General features: G+C 36.1%; 1 protein-coding gene and 1 long non-coding RNA gene across 2 annotated transcripts; one reads left to right on the top strand and one right to left on the bottom strand.

Moving 5' to 3' along the window:
• Positions 1-6141: 6141 nt before the first annotated feature.
• Positions 6142-7263, bottom strand: ZFP8 (zinc finger protein 8). Its single transcript, XM_008242961.2, has one exon. The coding sequence runs from the start codon at positions 7143-7145 to the stop codon at positions 6324-6326; it is 822 nt and encodes a 273-aa protein (XP_008241183.1). The 5' UTR covers positions 7146-7263; the 3' UTR covers positions 6142-6323.
• A 7765-nt stretch (positions 7264-15028) lies between these two features.
• On the top strand, positions 15029-17754 carry LOC148914723 (uncharacterized). The gene is made up of 3 exons (XR_016122882.1): positions 15029-15172; positions 15294-15374; positions 17367-17754. It is a non-coding gene; the product is annotated as an uncharacterized LOC148914723 (long non-coding RNA).
• Positions 17755-18145: the final 391 nt, after the last annotated feature.

Consider the following 18145-nt stretch of genomic DNA (forward strand, 5'->3'; position numbering starts at 1 on the left):
CAAAAAGGTGAAGATGAAAAGATTACTTACTGCTGAAGTAAATGTAAAGCAGTTGATTGCTTTTGGTTGGATATTGGATGAGATTATTGACTTGCTTGAGCTGCCAGGTGATACTACTGGTTTAGACCAAGAAAAAAACCTGAGCTGCCAGTGTCAATTCTTCGAAGTGTATAGCGTATCTCACTAAAATACCCTTTATTTTAGCAAAACTAATATCAAAAGAATAATATTTTAAAGGTTAAAATAGTAAACTGAAAATCGAAACTATTCACCGTGGAAGTTATCGTAGATATAGAGTAAGTGTACTTGCCATTACAAATTTAGTTCCAGCTACTAGAATGCACATGGGTTATGTCACGGTGAGACCCGTGCATGCGATCTTTAATTGTTGATGCATGTGAGGCTCAGTATATCAAATGCAAGAATTTACGTGTTAGGATCTATACACACGTAAGTGACTTACCGTAACATCCTTCTTTCGAATGTACATTGTATTGTTTGAATTGATCTTATGGGAATGTCTGGAGTTGTGTAACTATTAAAGGTAGGGTAAGGTAATATGACTTAGACAGCAGGGCACTGAGTTACTTTGGTAGCGATCTTAGCTAGCACCAAGAGAGAGAGAGAGAGAGAGAGAGAGAGAGAGAGAGTTGACAACTAACAGAACCTACGGATGCGACCACATGCTCAACAAGCCTGTTTGGCATTTAATGCAAATGCTAATCTACCCCTATGACCACCATTCACATGGGACCGTAGACTGTAGAATTCTCCTCTTGGGTTAAATCCAAAAGCCTCGTTTGGTAGGTAGAATAGTTATTATGAATGGGATAATAATCAATTCAATCATAATTCCACTGTGCAATCTAATTCTATCTTTTTGTGATGTGTTTATTAATCAGAAATTGGAATTCTCACCAGGAATTGAATTTCACATATGGAGGATTCTTACGTTTACTTCACCATCAATGAATTAAAAAGTAAATAGGACTCACACAAAATTAGGAATTGAATTCTTGATTTTGGAGGAATTCAATTATTGGGTGGAAGATGGTATTCTAATTCCTAAAGAACTAACCTATTAGGAATTCATATTTTTTTTACCCATTATATCCTCACACAATTCTAAAAATTACAAATTTGCCATGTATTTTAACCCAACAACAATGACATTTTAGTAATTAGAATCACTTCTACCTTATTTCTATATGGTTTAGTAAACAACTTCAATATGAATCTAGAATCTAACTCTCCTCAATGTATATGGTTTAGTAAACAACTTCAATATGAATTTGGAATCTAATTCTCCTCAATCCAACTCCTCCTCAATTCAATTACGGATTAGTAAACATGTCATTAATTCAATTCAGTCCTGATAGTTGAATATGGCTAAATAGTTACATGTATGAAGGTTTTATCCATGACCTAAGTTTATGGATACGCTAATCATATTTTACAAATGATTACTTTGTTTTTAATTGTATTGCTAAATTGACTATAGAAAAGTTATTTATATTTTCGTTGTATGTATATTATTACGAGAATCTCAGCTATTAGTTTATTGTTTCCTCTTGAGGGTGATGTCCAATGGTGGCTTAATAGTGATGATTTAAAAAAAAAAAATTATAAGCAATAGTCTAACTTAAAAGGGGGAGTGAGTTTCTCTCTCAGACACACACTACCAAGATGTCATGAGGATTCGAACTCAGACCACTGGTCAAGTCAAGATGCCATGAAAGTTTTAATATTAAGTTGGCTATTCAGCTACAAAATAAGACTTAACGTGCACACTCTACTCTACTCTTTTGAATAAATTATGAAAACTGAACGCTATGCTTATAATTAAGATAATTATAAGTTGTAATCAACTTTTAACTCAAATGGTTCAAAGGAGTTATCTTCACCTTTGAGCCTTCTCATAATATATAGTTTGTATAAAAAGGAAAAAAAAAGTTCATCACATTTTAGAGAGTACAAACAAGAGAAACGACTACATATGTCCTTTTCCATGATGATATTCAGAACATCAAAGTAATGCGTGTAAACCATAATTTTATGAGTCCTCTCTCGTGGATGGTTTAGCAAAGCAATGTTGAGTAATATTCTCTTGTCAAATTTATGTTGGCATATGAAAGTAACATATCTAGACTACACATTCAAGTAAGAATCAAACTCATGGATGATCCACATATAAACATCTTGTGTTGTCAGCGTAGTCTAATACGAAACATTTCTCTACGAAAGACACTAAAATGTGGACGTCTGCAAGGTATCCATCTTGAGTTATGATGAATTTGATTTTATTCAATGAAGACAAGTAGGGTTTTATTTTTATTTATTCAAATGAGGAGAAGGGCACAACAGTGTATAAACTGTCTACCTCGTTTGCAAGCTTTATAGAGGTGTGGGCCGATGTTTCTTAAATTCTACTGCTCACTGGATCTCTCTCTCTCTCTCTCTCTCTCTCTCTCTTAATTTATTTTTCTTATGCAAAATACAAACACAAGGAGAGGAGAGAGCGAAGCCGAAGCAGAAGCAGAAGAAAGAAGCAGAAGCAGAAGAAAGAAGAAGAAGTGGTCCTTCTTCTTCCTAATTGCAATGGTTGTTTGTTTGTTTGTACTCTCTTTCAGTCTGAAATGTCTTTATTATACCTTTTATCATCTTCTTCTTCCTCCTCATCACATGCCCCCTTAGATTTTGCATTTACTTGTGGACCCCTTTGATAGTTGGACTGACGTTAACTCTGCCACCACTGTTTTTCTTATTTGGGTGCCTTCTTTTTCTTCATGTAAAACGAGGCACCCTTTTGCTACATTCATATTTGATAGCAACTTGCTTTTTTCATTCTTTTTTCCTTTTTTGCAATTCTACAACATCAACATGGGATAGTCTCAAGTTTGCCCTTGTTTCTTTCCTTTTAAATTTTTTTTATTTTGTTTATTTGTTTTGTTTTTGTAGAAAACTTCGACGGTATGAGAGCAATTTTATTGAACATTAAAATAAATATGGGCGTTTAATATGGTACATGACTTTTTTACAAGCATCAAATAAAAAGAGTCCTGAATAATGTCAGGTGGCTCCTCAAACCATTCAAACCTTATTTTTAAAAGAAGGAAACACTCAATTCTTTCTGAGAAAAATATTACATGGATGCTTTTGCAACTACTTCAATTATGTTTCCGTTAGAAATGTTTTGACATACTACTTTCGATGTTAATGCACAAAGTCAACATCTTAACCATTTCTAGTATCCGTAATTTAGATTCCTCCACCTAACATGAGATAGGAATATACTCAAGGTTATTATAGGAAGAAATAATTTCATTAAACAGTTAGAGTTGGGATGTAATTTTTTTATTATTTAGAAAAGATGATATTTCGTCAAACACATAAGAAACAATACATGAGAAAAAAACTAGCATGTTAAAAGAGAGCCTCGTTAAAACCTTTCCGGAGAAAAACATGGAAGTCACTGAGCTAGAAAACATGTGAAATTTTTTTTATTATATTTTTTTGGTGGTAAATTAATATACTAACATTGAACAGTACATGCTTGGTTACTGTTTGGCAAAAGATATTAATGCTATATGAACAGTACAAGCTCTAAAACACATGAAAAGGGTTATTCATTAATGCTTTATTCTTATTATTTCCCTTTTGATGCTTGCAACCCCACAGGATGAACTAAAATACCCTCACCAGGTTGCTATTTTCTCTTCTTTACTGGTTTATAATTCCAAGGTTTAAATTTGGACTATACACCAAAATTATTCAAAGCCCTGCTTCAAGGAGCAAAGAGTATATGTCCCCTAACTCAAAAAGAAAAAAGAAAAAAAAAAGGAAGTAACTAATATTTTCTTTTGGTATTTCTTTTGTCAGTTTGTACAATGCTTGCCTGAAAGAAAAACCAGGAATGGATAGAATTAGGGGGTATTATTAGATAGGAAGTTATTGAAAGAGTTTCTCAATCTGGGTTTCAAGACAAAATCTCCACCAAACTGACTTGGAATTTGAAATTTGGGAACAGCTCATTTTCCCAATTCCTGGTTGCTGAGGAGGACTGGTTTTGGAGCTTTGCAAATCTATATTTAGATCAAATTGCTGCCCAGAAATGGAAAACTTGTTTGAAGTGTAAATTAGTGCAACAAAAGTGGTGTAATGTGATAGTTATGATGTTAACTAACTAATGATTACATTGCAAAAGTAAGTAACCTGGCTTGTTCCACAAGCAAAGCTTTTAGAAAAATGAATTAAGAGCCTTAATTACTTGGATTTGTAAGTTAATTAACAAAAACACTTACAAACAAACAAGCAAATAGTGGTAGGAACAAACAAATAGAGACAACCGTTGAACAGTTTTTTTTCCTTTTTGGCAAGAGATTGAGACAAAACACAAATCCCGACATCGAAAGTGAACAATATTTTATAGCATCTGAATGATGATGATATGAGAGTTGTGTGAGTTGTGTATGGGATTCATTGAGCTAAATCCATTATCAAGCCAAAGAAAAAACTCCTCTGACCCATATAGTGTTCCTACACATGCAATACAATAGATGATTGATTAAACTCCATCAGTCCTAACTGAATTATTGTTGAAAGAGAAAAATGCATACTCTCCTGTCCTCTTCTTCACTCTCTACATTTCACACCTATGTTATCCAACACCTCAAATTAACCCACCTACCACAACTCTCTCTCTCTCTCTCTCTCTCTCTCTCTCTCTCAAAAACATAAAATTAAAGCGAAGGTACAAAAGAGAAGGGGAAATAAAGAAGGGAGTCTAACTACCATCTTGATCATACCTTGCTTCAACGTCTTTCATAGAGAGCAAAGAGGGCACATGCTTTTGCCGAGGGTTGGCTTTGCCATTTTAAAGCCATGAAAATTTTGGTACTGCTATCTTTGAATGATGATAAATGTGCTTCTAATAAGGCACATAGAAGTGACTCCATATTGGATCCCTAGTTGTAGACCGTCATAAACTTGGTATTTCACTAGCCTATCATGCTACTACTTTATTTTTGAATGACCCCAATTCATGATCTCACTCAATAGTACAACTATATATATATACTATAGTGCTTCTGATTTTTCAGTGCCTTCTGTCTTTCTTTTTATTTTTTCCATCAGAACTGCTTGAAATCTGTTTCTTATATTACCAACCAAGTACGATCAAGATCGGGATTTCACACTCCCAGATTGATGTACCACACACGTATTTTTTTCGTGTGTGATTTAAGATAATAAGATATCGATCTGTAGCGCAGAATGACAAATTTAAAGTGTAAATATAGTTGCGTAGAAATAAATAAGGTCCAAAAAAGTAAATTTAGTTGCCTTTTCTGTCTCCTCAGCCATTGGTGTCACGAATGAGGAGGTTTCTGCCTCAATCATTAAGTAGAAACAAGACATAATTTAGACTTTGATGGGCTCACATCATTCACATAATAGAAACAAGATAAATGTCTCTCTCTCTCTCTCTCTCTGCCTCTCTGTTTCTATGTGTCTCTCTCTCAAATCAATTGCACTGAATATAAGCAAAAATAAATAAATTGAAGTGTAGCAGGAAGCAATGCAACCTGCAAAATTCGATGGATATATCATTTTCTTTCTGTATATTTTGAGGCTGCAGAAAACAGAACACTATCATCAAACCTTATCACCTGATCATCATCTTTCTTCTGTGTGAGGGTGTGTGTGTGTGTGTGCAGCAGTGTGACACACTAAATCAAATTCCACCTCTCTCATCACCCCACCTGTCTAGAGAACCAAACAAATACATCGACATAGCCGCACGTGTGTATCTACAAAAGTCCATGCACCTCCTAACTGATGCCATATATTCCTCACACGTGTGAACAAAGGTTAAACTATACCCTCTCAAAGAAGAGAGAGAAATTGCTGTGAATGAAATGAACCCAACTTTGCTGATGGAACGAAATCTAAACGAAAATTTTGGTTCACAAAAATAGCAATTTCCTTGCCTGTAAACAGTAAGTTTTGCTTTCAGAGTCAAGAACTGTACTGTTTCCTGATTATTTTTAATTACATTGATGAAGATTTCTCCAAATACATGATTTCCTCATTTACATACTGAAACCGTACTAAAAATTGTGACTGAAGTTATGAGCAGGAATATTTCCTAAAATTGGCCTCATTTGCATTAATCCCAGGAGATTATATATTAAAAACAATTAATTAATTAATTCCCTTCTCTCTCATCATCATCAAATTCTCTCTCTCTTTTTTTTCCCTCTAAAGTAGTACTAATTAATTAATTGATTGAAGTAGTTATCCAAATCATAGAAGCCTTAATCTTATTACAGATGAAGATCCAAACTCACATGGTCTTGCACACTCGCCATCGACGAGTCATACACGTACCGTCCTTGACCGCCCGTCCCACCGACCCCTGCTGCCTTCATCTCCTCCCCGCCGGCGAACAAATTCATCGAACGGTCACGATTTAAACTAGGGTTAGTAGTACCCTGAACTGCAGGGATCCGCCACAGGGCCAAAGGGCTCCCATTAATGGGCGCTGATTGCGTGCCGTACGTCCCACCAGAGCTTCCGTAAAACCTCGTATGTTGATGAGCACCAGCAATGGAGCTAGAGTGGCTACTATTCCAAGATGGGTAAGCAGTATGGTGATGGTGAGGTGAAGCCCCAAGCCTAGAAGTTGTGTAGTTCATTAAGCCGTACACGTGGTGGTGCGCGTCGTGAGATAGGCCGTGGTGGCCGGCATGCACCATGGCCGACTGGAGGTGCTCGCGTTTTGCGTGCTGCCGCTCTCTCTTGTGCGCGTTTTGGTGGCCCCCAAGGGCTTGGGAGGTCGGGAAGTTCCGGCAGCAGTAGTGGCATTCAAATCTCCGGCTGCTCTCGCCTCCGCTTTCGCTGCTTTTGTTGTTGCTGTTGGTGGCGGTGGTGGTGTTGATTTTGTACTCTTTTGCGGCGGCGTCTTCGCAGGCATTGGTGTAGTCGAGGGATTCGGAGTCTTCCGTGGGGGTGTCTGCGCCGAATTCTATGCCAAAGAGGCGGATGCCCTTCTCTTTGTTGACGGGAGGGGCCGGGCGGATGAAGGGGAGCTGAGAGAATGACTCTACGTTCATGAAGTCTTGAGTCTCCTTCTCAACCTTGTCCATGAAAATTTGAGAGAGAGAGAGAGAGGTGTAGTTTTGGGTGTGGTGAAAAAAGAGGAGGAGGAAATGGAGAAATTGGGAGAGGAGAAATGAGAGGGAGGAGTGGGGGTGAGGAGGGATGGTGTGGGGCCTATAAAAGGGGGGTGAGAGTCTGAATGATGATGGACAATTGGGGCTGACCCATCTGAGAGTGAACCCTGACAAGGCCACAAGTTTGAGAGTGGCTTTGGCTTCTGAAAGTACCATGCACCTTTGCTTCCTTCACTTGTTTTTGTTTTTTGTTTTGGTTTATTTGATTGGGGAACTAAGGGGAAAGTTGTTGTTACATCCCCATACTTTTTCACAATTTTATATCCTACCCTAAATCCTTGTGTTATCTATTTTTTAAAAAAAGAAAAATGTCATTTTTAACTATCAATCAATCAATTATGTACATACTCAACTTGTCACTGATTTAGTGGTATTTATCTTCACTTGGTCATAAAAGATCATATTCGACTGACATGAATACGAAAACTATCATGGCAAAAAAAAAAAAAAAAAAAACAACAACAACAATAACAACAACGAGAACTATACATATCCGTGGTGAGTTTTGTAAAAATAACTTTATAAATATCACATCGTTTATAAAATTAAAATTTAAAAATCGACGAGAATTAAAGACATTCCATTATCTACAATAGTAATGTACTTAACGTTTAATAAATTAACAATTAATGAATTCTAAAAGATATAATGATGATGGGGAGATTTTAGTACATGATGGATGCATGAATTTAATTAGATACATTAAGAATCTCATAAGGAATTCATGAATTTATGAGTTAATTGGTTAATCAAGACATTCAAAGTGACAAGGTGCATATATACTAGGGTATATGGTAGGGAAAAAAGCTAGGATTGATAACTAAGTACTTCCTAATTTACTTTTAAATCCATTACCAACTTTGGGGAGAGATTTAAACTAGGAACTTCTTCTTTAGAGTATATAATTGTGAAACTATAACTATAATCTCTTTCCACACACTTTCTAATCTATTTAATTACGTTCCAAAGCAATGAAAACAACATATATATATATATATATATATATTTCTTTATAGTTAGAACAAAGCTTAATATAGTATATTCATGTAAGATAGAAGAAGCAATAAAACATAAGCATATTAATAAATGGAAAAATAAAGTAGGCCTATTTTGTAAATAAATAAATAAAAACTATATATATTCATGCACGTTAGGTCCAAATCCAAAGCAGTGAATTATTGAAATATATATCAAGCTAATAAATGAAAAACAAAAAATATAGAGTAGGGCCTATTTGTAGAAAACCAGGCTAGCAGGAAGGCTAATCGAAGGGCTCTAAAAATACTGAGAACGTACTAGGGTGTTAGCTAGAGTTAAAGTTTGAGAACGTAAAATATAAATGATCAGATATTAAAATTAAACATGTTACTTCATTAACTGGTAATTATAATTAAACTGAATCCGATGCCAAATGTGAGTTCCAAATGTTTTTTCTTCTTATATTCTATAATTGAACTGCTCGAACACCATTTTCAAGTTAAGAGGGATAATATTTTATTGATAAGATAAACAAAAACAAGTACAAAGCAACTAAGGTACCGAATATGGATACAACTTCTCCAACGAACAAGTTGAATTGATCTGGAGAGAATACGCACAACCCAAAAAATGATTAAAATCCCCGAATCAGCAACCATAATCACATATACTCAAACTTGCAATAAAGATTTGACTCGCAACTACAGAAACGGCAAATTCATATCGAAAGTCAAATGCCGAAAGGAAATAAAGTATCCTAAATAAAAAACAAGCCACATCAAACTTCTAAAGAATTCATGGGAATTATTAGACAAATAAACAAGAAACAAGATTACTGCTCCACATCCTCCAAGGCAACCTGAAGAGAGCCTCTTATATCAACGAGCCTAATAGGAGTTCACTACATGTCTAAACCATGCACCGATATTATTCCCACCTTAATCACTTAGGTCCAATACCTTGGGTGGGAGTAGGCCCAATGGACCTCTAGGTGTAGAGTTTTAACTTAAAAGGTCTCGGTGCAATTAGGAGTGGTATTTAAACTGCAACAATCTCCACTTTGGCGAGATCAAAGCCAAGGTAACCCACCCATTCACAACACTTAAACTTTTCAAGAGTAAGCCCCTACAACTCCACCTCTTCCGACAAGGATTTTTCTTGAGTCTCCTAGAGCCCTTTCTCCGCTAGCTTAGGAATTTGTACTTGATTCGCCTCCTTAAACATGCCAATGGCTCCATCTTGAACCAAGTGCGTCTTAGCTGAACATGGCTCTGATACCAATTGTTGTATCAACGGGCCTAATAAGAGTTCACTACCTGTCCAAACCATGGACCGATATTCTCCCCACATTAACCACCTAGGTCTAATACCTTGGGTAGGAGTAGGCTCAATGGACCTCTAGGTGTGGGTTTTAAACTTAAAAGGCCTCAGTGCAATTAGGAGTGGATCACCTATATTTAAACTGTAAATTATTATTGTATTCTCTAATGTGGGACTTACACATTGAAATTGGTACTTAGGTGGAATGGGTAAATTTAAACTATAATCAAGTTACTTAGAAGATCTTACACATAAAGTATTTCTAACAAATGTATAACTAGCCTACAACTAGTCAAAGACCTAAGAACACACAACAATTAGCACACACAATCACACACAAGTCTCATACCCCTGCAAGCCTAAACGTGAATAAGTGACAATTTAAGCACTTAAAAGGACCCGTCAATCTAGGCATCTTCTGTTCTACCAACAACTAAGATGCATTGTGTGTGAACATTCATCATCATGTCAGAGATTCACACCAAACATGTTTACCCAGAAACCCACCACTAGGAAAAATTAGAGATCATCGCTCTGACTAGGCAATCCACTATGTTAAGAAGATTCTTACAATAAAGGTATTCACAAGCTCAAACAAACCTATATCTATTTAAGACTAGAGCACTACCTCATTATGCAACCTTCTTCACCAACATAGTGAGCTAGAAACAATTCTTTATGAAAAATGGCAGCTAGTCCATCAGCTTCTTCACCTCATGGCACTATATCTTATCTTCAAATCGTAACAATTGATGAACTATATATTCAAACAAAAGTAGTCAATTTCTTCAAGAAACCATCATCTTGAGGAAACCAACAATGAATTTGATCTAGCTAGAATGATATGATGTAGCCTATATTCTAGATGCATATTTCAAATTATCAAAGCGGATTTCGAAAGTCTCATTTTGAAAATATGCAACCTCCATGGTGCACCCTTTACAAAAGTTACTTCCAAGAGTACATAAATTGCAAAATATAAGATTAAGTCGTGACAATTGCTTAGAACGAAAATTCCATGGAGGCTTTAAATCCATCAAAGTTTGTCTCCACAAAGTCATCTTCAAAGTCTTCAACAACCAAATTCCCAATAGTGTCCACAGCCACATCATGTAGATTAGCATGAGTATCAGATAGATTAGATGATAGAGAAGAGCGGGCACCAAGAACAAAAAGAACTAACTTCCTCAAATAGATAAGCTCATAAGCTTGATCTTGTATGGTCATTTTCAGCATAAAAATATGTGAAAAGGGAAAAGTGGAGGCACTCGAAGCTTTGGATAGTTGAGTGGATAGTTTTTCACTTAGAGCAATATAGGATGAGTCATAAATAACAGGTGCCTCATGCCAGACGTCACTGGGGTTCAGCTCAACTCCCTTAAGACAACATAGGGTATGTATAAGACATGGAAAGACAAGTGACTCTTTGTGTTTTGTTCCATGACCAATAGTCTTGGTCCGAAGTAAGTGACATATGATTTCTCCAAAAGGAATAAGGGCTCTATTAAGTATAGCAAGCTTCAACTGACATCCACCAAGAGTAGGATTGGAATTATTGGCAGTAGGTAGAAGATTATGAAGCACAAAATCTCAAAGGAATTGTAAAAAGGCTTCAAATAGATTTCCTAGGAAACCCTTTGCTGGTGAGAGGAAGGGAAGGATTTTCATAAGCAAGACTCTGAAACTGCTCAATAGAATAGTGATAGATAACAACAAAATAAGAATCATAGCTAGTGCAAGGACATGGCCTAAATTCTAAAACCTTATGAATCACAGCATGAGTAAACATGATGGACAGGTCTCTAACAGATATACGAGACTTTGTAAGAGCAAGTTAAATTGAAAATTATGATATAATTCATTAACAATAGATGTGTTATACTTACTAGATTGAGAATTGAGATTGTAATTAATGTTTGAACATTTGATTAACACAGTTCCAATCATAAACGTGGAGAGCCTAAATGTTGTCAATACGCTCAGGAACAAACTTCTTGTTTAACACCACAGAATGAAAGAAATCCATAGCTCTAGGTGAGGTAAAATTGGAAATATTTTCAACTGTTATAGACCTCTGAGAACGAGATGTTGATGGGTAAGGACTAGTAGGATGAGAAGAGGTATTAGGATTGATAGGAGAAAAAAAAAATGCTAAAGTATATAGACAGAGGAGAAGAGGTATTAGGATTATTGGATTTTCAAATATCAACATGATTTTGAAAATCAGAGCTTTAGTTAGAATGTCTGCTAGTTGTTTCTAGTCAGGAATAAATTCCAAAGTTAATGTTTTGCTCTCCATAAGATCTCTAATGAAATGGTGCCTAATATCAATGTGTTTTGCTCTTGAGTGTTGCACATGATTCTTTAAAATGTCAATGGCACTCATGTTATCACAATAAATGAGAAAGATGACTGAGAGAGACCATAATTTTCTAACATTTGTTTCATCCAAATGAGCTATGTGCAACAACATCCAACTGCCAAATACTCTGCCTTGCAGTAGACAGAGATACATAATTTTATTTCTTGCTATGCCATGCAACAAGGTTGTTGCCACATAAAAAGCTTCCATAGAAGTGCTTTTCCTATCATCACTATAATCAACCCAATCTACATCACTAAAGTCAACTAAGTTAGAATTAGTGTCATAGGTATACCACAAGCCAAAGTCTGTTGTACCATTCACATACTTTATGATCCTCTTAACTGCAAACAAGTGAGACTTCTTAGGATCACTCTGAAATCTAGCACATATACCTACACTAAAGGCTATGTCAAGTCGACTAGCAATGAGGTAAATAAGACTTCCTATCATGCTTCTATGAAGTGTCACTTGTCCTACTTGAGTCTCTTTGCACTTTTGCACTTGTGAGATTCCTTAGGATCACTTTGCAATCTAGCATATACACCTACACTAAAGGCTATGTCAAGTCGACTAGTAGTGCGGTAAAGAAGCTTCTATAGAGTGTTACTTGTCCCACTTGAGTCTCTTTGCACCTTTACACTTGTACTCATTGGAGTCCTAGCAACTTTGGCAAATTTCAAACCAAACTTTTTGACCAAGTTTTTGGCATATTGGATTAAGATATAGAAATCTCATCTTGACTTTGTTTAATTTGAAGACCTAGGAAGTAATTAAGCTAACCAACAAGGCTTATTTCAAACTCACTAGTCACTTGAATAAATTCTTATCCATGAAACTCTGAGATTGAACCAATCACAATATCATCCGCATATACTTTAGCAATAAGAACATCTTTCTTGAACTGTTTCACAAATAAGGTTTTGTCAACTGGCCCTCTAACATATAACAAAGCCATTTCCTAAAAGATGAGAGGATAACCTCTCATATCAAGCTCTAGGGGCTTGTTTCAAACTATAGAGAGCTTTTTTTTCTTCTAAAAAAATCATTTGGATTATGTGGATCTTCAAATCCTTTTGGTTGCTCAACATATACTTCTTCATTCATAATTCCATTCAAGAAGGCAGTTTTGACATCCATTTGAAAGAGTTTGACCTATAAGTGATAAGCAATGGCTAGTAGTAAACTAACTGACTTTAACCTTGCAACTGGGGCAAAGTTTTTCTCAAAATCAATTCTCTCCATTTGAGTGTAACCTTGAGCAACCAACCTAGCCTTATTTTTTACAGCATTTCCTTGTTCATCAATTTTGTTCTTGAAAATCCACTTGGTACCTATAACATTAGAGTGTGATGGCCTATGAAAAAGGTACCAAACATCATTCCTAACAAACGGATTTAACTCATCTTGCATTGACATAAACCTTTCTTGATGTTTCAAGGCCTCTTATATATTCTTAGGCTCTTCCTTAGAGACACAACACCCATGGCTAATCTCTTTAGCTAGTTATTGGCTAGTTCTAACCCCTTGATTTAGAGGACCAATGATAACATTGTTATTTTGATTGGGAAGGCTCTCCTCAACACTATGACTTTTGACTTGGACTGAAGAATCATATTGGCAAGACATAGTTGAACAGGACTAGCCATCATATTTACTCAACCTAACCTAAAATATGCAATGCATGATTTTACCTTCGCCAAGGTTGCAATCAGCCACACTTTGTCTCAGTCACTGTCAACTCCTTCAACATATTCTAACTTAGACTAATTATACTTGAGCTTGGATAAATACAATAGCAAATATATTATTGTCCAAGGAAGCTAAAAATCAAACTTGTTAAAGCTAACTTAACACACATCATGGCTTGTATCGAGCCGCTACCTTGCTCTACTAGCCTGCTCCACCTTTCTCCACTGGTCCAATAATTTTTACTTGAGTCACCTCCTTGAACATGTCAATGGCTTTATCTTGAACCAAGTGCATCTTAGCCAAACCATGCTCTGATACCAATTGTTGTATCAACGAGCCCAATAGGAGTTCACTATCTATCTATCCAAACCATGCACCGACATTATCCCCACCATAACCAACTAGTTCCAATACATTGAGTGAGAGTAGGCCCAATGGACCTTTAGGTGTGGGGTTTTAACTTAAAAGGTCTCGATGTAATTAGGAGTGGACCACCTATATTTAAACTGTAGATTAATGTTGTATTCTCCTATGTATGACTTACACATCATGGCTTGTGTTAAGCCACCTACACCGCAGAGCTATAAGGCCATACCGGCTAAACCCATAGTGTCGCATTGGCTAAACCCGAATGCGACGCAACTCTTCATCATCCCCGCTTCGTAATTTCAAATATATATATCACATATTGAGAATTGGAGCCAAATTCATGCGTGGGCCAAAGGACGACAACTATATCATGATGACGACACTTCTACATCACAAACAAAACAAAAAACAAAGAATCCAGAGGGATAAAAGGAGAAGAAAATAATTAGAATGGTGGTCACGACTCCCAAAGGGAGCAGCGGCTAGAGATTTTCTGTAGGGTTTTCTCAAAGAGAAGCGATTAGATTTTCTATAAAAAAAAAAAAAGAAGAAAAAAAGAACTACATTATCATTTTCAAGTTAAAAAGTGCAGCTATTTTCTTCATTTTATGTCTGCATAACACATGGCCTTTAGCATTTAGTATGATGTCAATATTATCGGCATATAAGCGATAGTCTAAACTATAATAGGAGGGGGTTTTCTCATACTCATACGCACTATCAATATGTCATTGAATTTTAAATTTGAGACCACTAGTCTGTAAATTAATGTCGTTTTCTATTTGATAGACTCCGTTAGCGTAGGAAGATGAACTTCTAAATCATAGTCTTGTAAGATGATACTGATTGATTGTAATTGACAAGTCATCCCGTATGTAGGTCTTATTTTCATATTATGAAAAGAAAATGCATTTATCTTTTTATAATCTTATAAGTGTAGAGAGTAATTTATCAAAATTTCTCTTGAAAGCAAAAATCAGAAAAGTACTTAGCACATATATTTAATACTTGATAATATATGCAAAATAAATGTTATAATAATTGGCTTTACCTGCATAACATTGCACACCTACCAAATTCTTCAGAACACTTTTTCTTTGCGATCTGCCTCTTCTTCTCAATTGCATGTATACGTGTACCCATCATTCATCATGGCACCTCCTTAGTAAGTTTATTTTGTAAAAAGTTTGGGAGAGAAAGAAATGACCCTACTATACTGGTAACTCTCTCTCTCTCTCTCTCTCTCTCTCTCTCTCTCTCTCTCTCTCTCTCCAGGACCAGGTACTAGTAGTTGGTGTTGGTTCTTTATAGCTTTGTTGGCTGTTTTATATCTGTTGCAGGGATTCTGTAAAAAGTGGTCCTCACCAAATGTTAAGCAGATATTACACAAATGGAAAGAATTAGTATCCCAGTACAAATTGGTATGTGATTTAAGATCATGACAGTTATTATTTTTTGGTGTCCTGTTCATAATATAGTTTATTGTTAATTATTTAGCTTCCACTGCAATTCACCAAAGGCTAGAGTCGAGGTCTTAGGTCTAGGCCTATTCACAAACATACATCCTAGATATGGTGCCTAGAGCGGCTTAATTTTGGGGTTCGGTGCTCAGGATCTGTGTCTAGGTTATACAAACTCAGGTAAGAGGTTTAGGGGTCAAGGTTGGTGTCTAGGTTCCCGGCATTTGACTTCGAGATTTAGAAATCCATGTTTGATGTTTCAACACACTTTTTCTTTTGCTAGCTTTATTTAAATTACTACCTCCCATATTTTTTTTTTCTTGTACGACCTTTCTTTTATGCCCCACATTAACCATTCGTTAGCTCAAAATTAATGTCCCCTCTTTACACCAGAAACGTACTTGTTTCTTGTGTATGTGTGTGTGTCTGAGATTCATTCACACACAGAGGCTCAGCTTAAGTCAATGTTGTTGTAGAGGGTTTAAAGGGTTCTGATCAAAAGCCTGTGACTGCGGATTTTCATGAGTTTAATCAGATATAGCAATTCAATGATATAATTTTCGCCAGTCTCTCTGGCTTCTCTCTGCGCCCAGTCTCTGCTTCATTCGTGCATGGCAGCATGCTCTTCACTCGCTTTGCAATTATTAATTTCCAGCCCCAACTCAACTGCCTCTCTCTTCTTTCATAATTCTACCTTTCTTTGCCATATCCCACTATAAATCACTATCTCCCTATACCCTCCTACCCCTATTTCTCTCTCTTGGTCACACTCTTATTCGTTCTGAAAAAATAAAAAGTTAAGAATGAACATCCACGACGAATCTTATAACCATACATGCATATCAAACATTACTTTATGGTAAACAAAAAAAAAAAAATTCCCAAACCAAATGCAAATTAGCTAAGCCATCAGCTACCATGTTAACTTCTCCATAAATATGATGGCAAGCTTGAGATGGACACCTATATAATTATCTCTCTTGGTCTCACATATATACACAACTTTTTGGGTTTCGATATCTTGTAATTTCAATGGAAGTATCAAGCTCTTTGATTTTTGATGGATATTATTAGCACCAATCTCAAGGTGGACCACCACCAACTCAACATGCCGCTAGAAACCCACATCTTCCCTAACCCTAATAACAACAATAACAGCAACCCTTCATTGGCATAAGCTTCTTCTTTGCCATTAAAGTCGTGGTCATGGAGGACTTTGGGAGGGGGACCACGTGGGTTAAATGCAACTGCACCACTTATATCATGCCCCTTATAAAGTAGATAATTCATATCTGATGCGAACCCAAGCCTATTGCCCTTTTCCTTTGCCTCTTGATGTGGCAACGTCGCATGCGACGTCTCATAACTCTAAAGGAGACATGTACATCTTTATTTGATATGAACGCATTTGCCGAAACCCTCTACAACCAGCTCTATGATTTTTGACGTGAAATGACGGGCTTATATTCAATCTAAAGTTGGGCGAAATTTGGATGAAAATTAGTTACACTTGTAAATCCAAGTAGTACTCTAGTCAATTCATAACTTGAAAGACTCGATCTAAATTCTATGGTATAGTCAAATATATGGTTAATCTTGATTGAATATGCACCATACAATTTCTATTAGAGTTTCTAAAAATATATTTTAAATTAGCAAAACTCATCAATGATCATTTGGTCTAGTCAATGATTATTTGCGCCTTTGTAGGTCCGTCAGTGTCCATCAGTGGCTCCTTACATCAATTTTTTTCAACGGCCACTCTTAGAGGCATACAACATGTGACCACGAATGAGTCCAAATCTGATTATTGCCCACCAACAAATGGGTCACCATCTGAGAAACCCTAATTCTCTTTAAGTAAATAACGATACTGGCTTCGATTGGCTATAGGCTTGGTGTCTTCATATTATAATTGATATCTCTCTCTTTCTCTCTCTCTCTCTCTAGCAGCTGCGTTGTTGAATTGTCTGTTGTGGCACAATGAAGGAAAGGAAGGCTAGAGAATGGAAGGGTCGCTATCTTGTTGTTCCTTATCTCTCTTTCCCATTAGGTGGCTGGAATGTGACATTGCCTGAGAACTCATATGTCTTGGGCCTCCCAACTTTGCTCTTTCACAAATAACGCCATCCATCCTTCTGCAACATTTGTGTTGCCATGTATGGACCAAATGGATAGATACTTAAAGCTGGTCATGTGTCCCTTTAACCAAGGCTTTGTTTGGATGCGACATTCGAATACGTATTATGTTTATATACTTTTGTCATTATTTGTTGTTGAAATTTGATGCTTCCATTTTACAAAAAAATTTATTCATTTGTGTGGGTGTTGTTCATTGTTCTATTAGATGTCAATTCAGATTTAAGTATTCAGGTGTCCATATATATACATGTTCATGTGTTTCGTATTTCAGAATACGCATCCTTAGGAATTTTGCCGACATTAAGAACATTTCAAAAACTAAATAAATAGATAAATTAGATACTGATTACTGTCTAAAAGCTATATGCATGACATTTTAATGGCGACTTAAATTGAAAACTAATTAATTTTAGAGTCATGTATAATAATGATCGACTAGAAGAATATACAAAATAAACGGTTTGGATCATAATATTACATTGCAGACGGAATGTCCTGCATTAGACTCAATGACTAAATTGGATAGATTAAAAATACATAATTAAATCGGCGAATCGAATAAAATACAAGGATAAAAAATTAATGAGTAT

Source organism: Prunus mume, linkage group LG8 (genome assembly GCF_029339155.1).
Source record: "Prunus mume cultivar Tortuosa linkage group LG8, ASM2933915v1, whole genome shotgun sequence".
Lineage (NCBI taxonomy): Eukaryota > Viridiplantae > Streptophyta > Magnoliopsida > Rosales > Rosaceae > Prunus > Prunus mume.